We start from the raw sequence: 11,043 nt of genomic DNA, 5'->3' as shown, positions 1-11,043 counted from the left end.
CCCTTAATAGTGTTAATGCGAGGTATGCATTGGTGGAATTGTTGTCTAGATACGATGAAGCATAAGGACTAACTTTTAAACTGTAGCTAACAGTGGGGACTGATTTTAAATGAGCAAATATATTCTTGAAAATGAATTTAAAATGCTGGGACTAAGGGATTAATTTTGTCATCTTACCACACGTCTCTCTTTCTAAACAACTTGTGAGCTAAGTTTCTCCCTTTTAGGAATTCACGCACTCACGTCAAGTCATACTTCGATTATATGGGGGGAGGGGTGAAGAGGGTCACACATATGGTGGGCACTTGAACTGCCAAATAGCCTTCGGCGTATTTTTCCAAAACCAGAGCTAAAAGGAGTGGAGTTTTGCTTGCTCAGAAGAGGTTAGGAGCAAATTGTTTCAAAGAGATGGAGCACAAGCACGTTTTGCTGTCAGCATTGGGTGTTGGGGTTGGTCTCGGAGCAAGCCTTGGGTTGAGCTCAGGGCTTGGAGGGAATCACGAGTCTGGTGATGAGCTTTATGGTGAACAGATTGAGCAGGAGCTTTTGAGGCAGGTGATCGATGGAAAGGAATGCAAAGAAACTTTTCAAGAGTTTCCGTATTACTTAAGGTGATCTAAAGTTTTGAACATTTCTTGCAATCTGGAGCATTTACTTTTTCCGAATATATATGGTCTTCCTCATCCAGGAATATTCTGCTCAGCTGCACTCTTTTAGTTTTTTAATTTTACTTTTACGGTTCGAAGTTATTCCTTATGTAATAATATACTGGTAAACATAGTGATCTGTTCTACTTTGGAGGAATTTGATGTGCTTGACTTGAGACATTTATTCTTAATTGGAGTGGGACTTTGTAAACAACATGTTCCTTCTGGTTCAGGTTTCAAATCATATATAAGTCTGAGTTATTATTACCATTGTATATAACACAAGTCTTATTCCGCCGCATTGACAGTGAAAGAACTCGAGAGTTATTGAAAAGTGCTGCATCTGTTCATTTAAGGCAACTTTTCTTTTCCAAGCACACTTGGAACCTTTCACCAGCAAGCAGGGCAATTCTGCTTTCTGGACCCGCGGGTATGTTATGAAGATGTCTCATGTCATGTCGGTTTGACTCTCATACTTGCTTCATTTTCATTTTTCAAATTTTTTGGGCAGAATTTTACGTACAAACGCTTGCCAGGGCTTTAGCACATCATTTTGAATCAAAGTTGCTGCTCCTAGATGTAGCTGATTTCTCTTCCAAGGTGAATGTTTTCATTTTGCAATTTCTTTTGTTTGTTGAGTAAGCTAACATTCATATTTGGCCTATTTCCCTTTTGCAGATACAAAGCAAATATGGATGTGTAAGAAAAGAATCAGTAAGTCTTCCTGCTCTGCATTTGCTTGTTTCTTCCCCCCCCTCTTTGTCATGGTGTGCACTAAAGACTGAAGATACTTCCCTTTTTCCATAAAAATATGCTTTTTCTCCATTTTCTCTTTTTGGTCATATTTTAACAATGAATCACAAAGTCAGAAACATTTGAGTTGGTTTATCTGGTGATTTACCTAACTCATTTGCTTTGTTTGTGGTCTTCTAAAATTTCCTTATCTGAGGTGGCTTCCCAGGGAGTGTCGGATTTGCTTGGTTCTGTCCTCTCTTCAAATGGCAAAACTAAAGGTAGGGAGGGAAGAAACAGGCCTTTGCCCCATATTTCTTAGCCTTAAATTACATTTCATGGGGAGCTTAAGACTGATTTAACCATGCTTGATTCAGCAATTAGCAGTATTGTATTCTTGTTCAATGTTAAATATCTCTTACCGTAATCATAATCATGAACTCATGATCCTGGAAAAGATTATGGTAATATTCACAGTTCTTGGCCTCTTTCTATAACTTGTATGATACCACATTAGTGTATATTGATTGACTACTTTTATGCAGGCACTTTTCAGAAACACAGTAATGCTACTGGAAGTCCCAATATCACTTCAAATATTCGTGCGACTACTGCTTCCCAATCTGCTCCGGCAAATTCTGGTTATACTTGAACGCATTTTCATTTCTATCTGTTCTACTGTTTTAGTTCATGTGCATATTATTCATATTCTTGATAGATTTCTCTCCATCGTAAGATAACCATATTAAAATTAGACTAGTATGCAAAACTATAGGTTGCCATGGTCTGCAAGTTCTGGGCTTACTCATCCTTCGCCAGTTTAATTTCAATAACCCTGTATTTTAATTCAGATGCACACACTGGCACTACTTACCTCTTTCCTGCTAATTGCTTTAATTAGCAAATCCATCTATTGTTTAAATTATCACATTTTTGCCATTCTTAATCCACCAAAAATAGTTAATGGCCTATTTTATGATTGATTGTACATAAAACTAAATGTTTTCTTGCTTATTGCTCTGAATCTTCAACCACAGCTAAGCAGAAAAGTAGCTTGTGTATCAATGAAAAACTCTTTATGCGGTTGCTTTACAAGGTACTGTCATCATCATGGCTTCAAGAAGAAATGGGAATTTCTCAGTAATTGGTTCTAGCTAACTGGTAGGATGAATATGATTCTTCCAGGTATTGGTTTCTGTGTCAGAAAAGAGTTCCATCATCTTGTACATTAGGGATGTTGACAAGATTTTCCTCCAATCAGAGCAACTGTATAAGTTGTTTAATGATATGCTGGGGGAAATTCGAGGGCCAGTGCTGATACTCGGTTCCAAGATCGCTGTCCAAACCAAAAAACCTGGTAAGGCTAGCAAAATTTTTATCCGAATATTATTTCAAGACCGGATACATAAGGAAAATGGAACTATTACAAAAATTATTTGCTGAAAAAGTGATGTGTGTGTGTTTGTGTTCTAGTTCATCATAAAGCTTCATTTTGTAATGAATTGAGAATATGAGTAAAGAACTAAAAAAGCAAAGTTAGTTGGTGAAAGAGTATACAGTTGTTTGGAAAAGCAGAAAAATAAAGGCCAATTTTTTATTTGAGAACCCGAAACATTTGTTTATGATCTTTTTATTCATTAAATGATCAATGTAGGAGCCAAATGCATTTGTTTTGAAATTGTGTTCTGAAATTTAAAACGAATTATGGCCAAGTGGGACATAATATATATTAGTCTGTGTTCTCTAAAGTGATAATATTATTTGTTAATACAAAGGTTGTGTTGCCTGTGATTATAGGAAATCTCCCACCATACATAGTGTTGTCTCGCAAAGAGAATAAATGTTCAAAAGTTGATGAAAGGCTCGTAGCATTGTTCCCTTACATCATTAAGATCAAGCCACCAGAAGATGAAAATGATCTTAAGGAATGGAAAGCCCAGCTGGAAGAGAACAAGAAAACAATTGAGTCTCAAGATAACAGAAACCACATTGCTGATGTACTGGCAGAAAATGATGTTGAATGTAGAGACTTGAATTCAATTAGCCATGAGGACACAAAGATACTAAGTAAACATATCGAAGAAATTGTGTTATCCGCAATATCTTACTACTTGATGAATATCAAGGATCCAGAATATCGGAATCAAAAGCTTGTAATATCATCTGAAAGGTAAGAGTTTGGACCAGTTGTTTATTTGTTTAAGGAAAACATGTTCTAGTGACTGATCTTGGGAATTCACAGCTTGTGCCATGGTTTGGATCTATTTCGCAAAAAGGAAAGCAGGGACGAGGGAAAGAAGCAACAAACTAGGGGAAAAAAGGTACGTTTACATTCAAACTCATGAGTAAGAGCAAAATGGACCAGGACAAGGCATTCCAAAGAATAAAAAGAAAAAAAGAGATTACATGGATGGTGAAAGACTAATATTCTAGATTTATGCAATAGAACTCAGCTGGTTGAGAGTGCAATTATGCATAAAGGGAGCGTTTAACCAATGTTTTATGTGGCTACTTCATTCCGGTATTTCAGTTTTGGTTTAATTTTGTGCTGGCAGGAAGTTCGTCCAGACAATCAGCATGAGGGGCATATAAGAGAAGAACTTATCCCTGCGAATGAGATAGGAGTTACATTCTCAGATATTGGTGCTTTAGAGGAAATTAAGGAATCACTACAAGAGCTAGTCATGCTTCCACTTCGAAGACCAGAGCTCTTCAAAAGTGGGCTTCTTAAGCCTTGTCGAGGCATATTGCTCTTTGGACCTCCAGGTACTGGAAAAACAATGCTTGCAAAGGCAATTGCCAATGAAGCAGGAGCTAGTTTCATCAATGTCTCCATGTCTACCATCACATCAAAGTGCTTTGGAGAATCTGAGAAGCATGTCCGTGCTCTGTTCTCTCTCGCTGCAAAGGTTTCTCCAACTATCATTTTCATTGATGAGGTTGATAGCTTGCTCGGGAGTCGAGCAAGACGTGGAGAGCATGAGGTTACGAGGAGGATTAAGAATGAATTCATGACCCATTGGGATGGTCTATTGACAAAACAAGATGAGAGAATTCTGGTTCTTGCTGCAACCAATAGGCCATTCGACCTTGATGATGCAATCATAAGGCGATTTGAGCGAAGGTATATGTGTCTTCATGGTAGTCTTCTTCATTCACTTCTGATTCTTTTATTACTTTTGGCTTGAGAACAAATGCATACATGACCTTTATTAGTAGCTACGTATTCATAAGAAACAGAAAGATTAGTTTTCAATAAGTGAAATTTTAGCCTTCAAATGATCAAGATGTTACGCATAACATACCAGTGACACCCTTTGAGGACAAACACTTTTGTTACTTTCTATATTTTCCCAACTCTTCAGGTAAAACTTCTAATCTCTAACCATTCTTATCTTTATGAGTCCTTGCTTTGTGCTTGTCCAATATGTTTCTTGCATGGATAATTAAGTCTCAGTCTCAATTTTGCATAAGCAAGCTATAACCATTCAGAAACTCTATAAAGCATCTCTTGGAAAATTTATTCTGGCTTGATCTCTTAGTAACATTATTGAATAATTCAATTTTTAAATCCACATTGTTATGATTTTAGGATTGATATCTTCATAACTTTCAATGTTGAGCAGAATCATGGTTGGTCTTCCATCAGTGGAGGCTAGGGAGATTATCTTGAAAACCCTTCTAAGTAAGGAAAATACTGAAAATTTAGACTTGAAGGAGATTGCAGTCATGACAGAGGGGTATACTGGAAGCGACCTCAAGGTTTCTTAGTTTTGTCTTTCCTTTTCATATTGTGATTCTACTTTACTACTTATAACATTTGGCCGCCATCTCGTGACACTTAATTTCTTTTAAATAGAATTTGTGCACTGCTGCTGCTTATCGACCTGTTAGGGAGCTAATAAAACAGGAGAAGTTGGAGGCTTTGGTAATGTTACTAACCAAACTTGACAATGTTGGCTTGTTACATCATGTCAATGTGCCCTCTCATTCTAATTATCATGTTTTAGCTGACTAGCATAAAATTTCTCTCATTTAAGGAGAAGAATAAAGAAGAGGCTGAAGGCCAAAACTCAAAAGCTGCTTCAAGTGCCAAAGAGGATACAAAAGAGAAGGCAATTTCCTTGACTAAAAACATCATCTCCCCATGCCTTCTCAACTTAATCATTATCTCTTAGCTGACTAAGCGAACGTAAAATTTTTTGTTAATTTAGGACAAGAGTGAGAAAGATGCTGAAGGTCAAAGCTCAGAAGCTGCTTCTAGTGCTAAGGAGGACAAAGAAGAGCCCGTGATTACCTTGAGGCCTATAAATATGGAAGACATGATTCAGGCTAAGAATCAGGTAAGGTTAACCTAAAAAACCCCCGCAATTTATATGGATGACTATGATCTTTGCTTGATTTAGGCCTATACTTTTTCTTTTCTTTCCCTTCAACCATTATGGGAAAATACTTGCTATAAATGGATGTTTGTGTAAATAATATGGGGCTGGTTATGCTTTTAGTGTTCATTGATAATACCATTTGATCTCGATTGAATATTCAACTAACAAATGTCCTTAGTCCATTGATTTTGGAAACTTTTTAGTTTTCTTTCTCTTGCACTGTTGTGAGAAAATACATATAACAGGTTAAGATTTCAGCCCATAGCCAAACCTACCTAAATTATTAGGTAAATCTGAGATTGCTACAAGAGATCATATATTTGTTGAATGTCCTTTCTTCATTGCCCTTGAAAAAGCCTACTCATTTATCAATGACGCATGTAGAGGAATCTAAATCTTAAATTTTCCCACAGGTTCCTGCGAGTTTTGATGCTTGCGGATTAATTATGCATCAGTTGAAGCAGTGGAATGAGCTGTATGGAGAACGAGGTTCGCGGTAGAAATATCACTTAAATGAATTTCAGTTGGAGCAACTTTTAGTAGGAGAATGGTTTACCGTAAAAATGAAACCTAGTTATATGTCTTTCAGTTGATATCCTTCTATGATATCATCGGATTAACTTTTATTAAAGCAAGACATTGTCATTTTGAGGCCTATGCTTGGAGGGCAGTTCCAAGACACTATCACTGCTCAAGACTCATGATGAGAAATGAAAAGTAAGCTTGAGATATATCTTCTGGTTGTTTGTGCATGTGAGCATTTAAACGCATTTAATAGTTTGATCTTGTTAGGCTTCAAAGTAGAAATCATTACCCCAAATGAAATTAAAATCTTTGTTGTGATGCCAAATCCTTTTGGGAAATCTCTGCATTAGAAAAGGGGAAAGAGATTATTCTTCTTTTGAATGGAGACATGATTGATTGCTGAATCACTTGGGAAAAGAATATCATGGCCTCTGCGGTATATTTGCACACAATATATAAGTGAGAGAGGATGTATAAAAACCTGAGAAACTTGTATTCACCCGTCCTATTGGGTTGCTTCCTTCAATTCATACATGAATGTTCCATTTACTTGTAGATTAATATCTCTTCATTTAAATACTACTCATTTCAAGGTTATATATGATTATTTTATATATTTTAATTAAATTATATCATTTTAATTATAATTGTGTTACTTCCGATTTTGTGCCAACCACGCAACCGCAAATCTGCTAAGACTTTTTTTGTTTTTTGGGGCAAGGGTCTGCTAAGTTTGTTTGGTTAATGTTCTTTTCTCTCTTTTGGAATCCTCTCTCTAATGACAAATATGATGGCTAAGAAATTATGAATCTAGGTCCCTAGCCTTCTACTTGGCAATATCCATTTTCGTCTCACATAAAATAAGAGTTGATATTTTTAATCTGAAGAATAACAATAGGAGAAGATAAAACTAAACATAGGGACAAAACGTCCCATTACATTTCATTCCAAATCTTCACTAACTGCACTACAAATCAAACTAGATTAAGATAGGAGGTACTATGATATTTGAGTATTCTTGGAAAAAATTCCTAGGCGCATTACTAAATTTTATAGTCTTTTATGGGAAATATTTTTTTTTTATACAATTAGACATACACGTATATAAATATGTCACCATTAGACTTGAGCCTAAAACTTATTTCAAGCCTGACGGATAGTGTTGCCGTTGAGACAACTTATCATTGACTTTGGGAGTGTTTGGATAAAAACCAAACCATGGTTTCAGAAGTGCTTTTACGGATTACGAAGTAAATATGTGGAGGAGGTTATCTCGTTTTGTGGAAAAGTACTTCTGAAACCACGGTTTTAGAGCACCCAAACAGTGTATTTTTATAGGACGGACTAAACAAAACATCTAAAAGATATAACAGTGTCAAAAAAAAAAACCATATACTCTTCTTTAAAGGCGTATGTTTTAGGACACGTGTCTGAATCTAATGCTTATTACTCATGAAAATTGATAATGACGTCATTCTTTAAAAAAAAATTAAGGGCAATAAGTCTATACATATGGTTATTCTCCACCGCATGCCACCCCACTGAGTCAAATTTCAAGTGATAAAAGGTGGGAACTTTTTATTTTTATTTTTTAAATCAGAGGGGAATAAGAAAAGGAGCTATGAGTATTGGATACCTAATCACCTCATCTTTAACTTGTAGCTTTGATACAGTGCGCCTAACTGGCTTCATTCACATTTATTTTGGTTCCTTAAATCATATTCTTTCCTCTATGTTTGAAAAATTAAAAAAAAAAAATACATATTCTTCTTGTTCTAGCGGTAATTTTGTGTGCTCATTGACAATTACAAATGGTTTTGTCCTGATATCCTTCTGTATTGTTTTATCAAAAAGACATGATGCCTGCTTCCAAGTTAAGACTTGGTACTATTTTTAAAAAAATTATCTTTATAATACTAAAAATCAAGTTAAATTTTTATAATTATAAGAAATTAATGGTTTTGATATATAAATACAAACAAAACAATTATAAGGGATATCATAATTTCAGTATAAATATAGGAAGTTAAATAATTAAATGAACATTACTGACAAAAGTAATAAGATAACGTATTTTGACGCTATATTAGGATTAAATATTTAATTTTAAAAAAAATTAAAAGAGTAAGGTCTGGTTGGTGACGTTGGCATAGAGTCAACGATGGTTTTTCCTTGACCAAAAACATTATGGGTTGTCTCTGTCGCTTTATATAAAATTGTGGAAATGGGATGGACTCCTTTTTCCTTTCCCTCCCTTGATCAATATTTTAATAATCCAAATTTAATATTTTATAAATTATTATTATACTTTTACACAAATAATATATAAATAAATGTGACCAATTTACTATTATTAAAATCTGCTATAAAGTTTTTTTTTTTGCTATTTTACTATTATTAAAAAAGACCCAGACCTCAAAAAATTATGGTTCAAATAATTATAAAAAAAATCATGCCTACTTATAAATACTAAGGTATTACTGAATTTTAAAGGATTTCTTGTCAAATATATATATTTATATATATATATAAAGATTATTGTCTAGCACTAGAAACTCCAGCTTTATTAGTTTCACTGTATGTGGACAAGAACTTTTTTTGGACAAGAACTCCCCCCCCCCCCCCCTCTTTTCTGTTTAAGGCACCGTTCAGTTAAACCCCAAACAAAGCAGCGGTCATATTTGAGTATCACATGGTAAAGACGGAATAATTCTCCATTTTCTCCTACGCTTTAAGGAATTAGCGTGAGACTTGGACACTAAGAAAACAAAATAAAGAAAGCTTCTTTGTCTTCTTGGAATTCATTTAACGCCACCAACTCAAAAGTGTGACAACCGTTCTTTCAAAACCATTTTAGATTAAATCCAACAATTTATTTAAATGATTAACTATAATAGAAAAGAAGAAACCTTAAAATTTTAAAATCGCTATCATGGTTAAAAAAAATACACTTATAATAAGAGTAACATCGATCATTACCTTGGGCGTTGGACTTTCAAAGTTCAGAAATATCATTCAACCATTAGCCCAAACCAAACTTATATTTTCAAACATACGAACTAATAAATCAGTTTAATATAAACTATAAAGCTCATTAGTCAAAAGTCAACACTTTCGAAGGAGCGTTACATGCAGAGTCTAAGATGTCTCAGTCTTTTCTCAGTATAATCCATAAGATATAAATCATATATCTTTTCCAAACTTCTCAATTACAATTCCAAAAATCCCACGAGACAATTTTCATAGCTCAAAAGATATAACATATCTACTCAAGTTCCAAATATCAAATATTATTTTAAAAACAGCAAAATACTCACAAACAACATATTAGCACATATAACAAGTGGAAAGTGGTTACCTCTCTCCAAAGCAATACTAAGGATTACCACAAGGTCAATTCTTTGCTTAACCAATAATTAATCTACACAATTAATATAATCACATATTAATATAAACTAATTAATTAATTAATTAAACTTCTCTATATTAGTTAAATTTATACTTTAATTAAATTTTTATTCTAAACTCCCGCAATTCTCGTAACCCAAAAATTATTAATTATTTTAAAAACAACTTAAAATTTCTAACAACCCCAAATTATTTATTTACACCTCCAAATTATTTACCTTAATAAAAAGATTTTCCACAATTTCCAAATATAAAATTACTATATTCTAAATTCTAAAAACTCTCATTTTCAGTTTAAACCTCAAAATCAAACTCTTAAAAATTTAGTAATACTTTAAATATTTATAACTAAATAATATAATCAAAACTTTAATGGTATAACTACCATATATATATATATTTCCATAAATAATAAACTTTTTAGCTACAATAATTATTTTAAAACCTCCAGTCACCCAATAAATAAAAGTAAACCGATTAAAATCTCAATAATATATCAAACAATCCAAATAAATTATTTAACTTAAATTTAATCGGTAAAAATATGGTATATCCCATAAATGACAGATTTTCAACTAAATAAATTAATTTAAATACTAAAACTAACAAATAGACAAATCTAAACTGATTAAAATTAACAACTCATTAACTTCTAAATTTCGATAGTCATCTTTTGTAAAAACTCAATACTTAGATCATATATAAGTCTCAAAATTTTCTCCAATCACTATAGTAATAATGTAAATAAGAAGCTTAAAATATACAGGAAATATTTATAAAAAAGTTTGATAAAAAGAAGTAATTTTATGTACCTAAAATATCTTCAAAGCTTGTCCTCTCTTTTACCGGCATGCTCCTCTCTCTCACACACTTCGGCCTCTCTCTCTCTCCCTCCTTCTTGGGCACTGCTGCGGGGTGGAAATGAACTGTGGGGGGTATTTAACACCCCCACACATTTATCGGGGGAGGGAATTTGAAACCCAACCCCCAATTTTCCACCGCTCCTCCCCAACTTTCCACCCCCTCCAACTTTCCACCAAAATATCGGTGAAAAGTTGGACCTTTTTTTTTTTAAATATTATAATAAAATATTATTATATTATATTACTTTTCAATTAATTTTTTTTAGGATATTACAAAAGGCACGCGCGTGTCTATGTTTTTGTGTGTGTGTGTGTCTCTCTCTCTACACACACGCGTGTATATATGGAGGCGAGAGGTGAAAAGGGTCACATATAGGCCACAGCAGCAGCCACCAATTCTTTGTTCCTCTAATCCCCATCTCCAAATAATAGGCATCTGCCTTAGTAGTCACCTGGGCTTATTCTACCAAATTGGCCTCCGGT

The 11,043-nt window shown here is 34.0% G+C and overlaps 1 protein-coding gene across 1 annotated transcript; it reads left to right on the top strand.

Annotated features, from left to right (window-relative positions):
• Window positions 1–239: 239 nt before the first annotated feature.
• LOC114751248 (peroxisomal biogenesis factor 6-like) lies at window positions 240–6,285 on the top strand. Its single transcript, XM_028939907.1, has 16 exons — window positions 240–611; window positions 956–1,077; window positions 1,159–1,247; window positions 1,326–1,361; window positions 1,573–1,660; window positions 1,925–2,020; window positions 2,417–2,475; window positions 2,565–2,736; window positions 3,177–3,549; window positions 3,622–3,700; window positions 3,935–4,503; window positions 5,006–5,141; window positions 5,239–5,307; window positions 5,420–5,494; window positions 5,594–5,722; window positions 6,178–6,285. Exons 1-16 carry the CDS (start codon window positions 409–411, stop codon window positions 6,262–6,264), a joined length of 2,382 nt encoding a protein of 793 aa, XP_028795740.1. The 5' UTR covers window positions 240–408; the 3' UTR covers window positions 6,265–6,285.
• Window positions 6,286–11,043: the final 4,758 nt, after the last annotated feature.

Source organism: Neltuma alba, unplaced genomic scaffold (assembly GCF_004799145.2).
Source record: "Neltuma alba isolate B1F8T4 unplaced genomic scaffold, ASM479914v2 tig00006837_pilon, whole genome shotgun sequence".
NCBI lineage: Eukaryota > Viridiplantae > Streptophyta > Magnoliopsida > Fabales > Fabaceae > Neltuma > Neltuma alba.
This window is presented reverse-complemented; position numbering and strand designations above follow the sequence as displayed.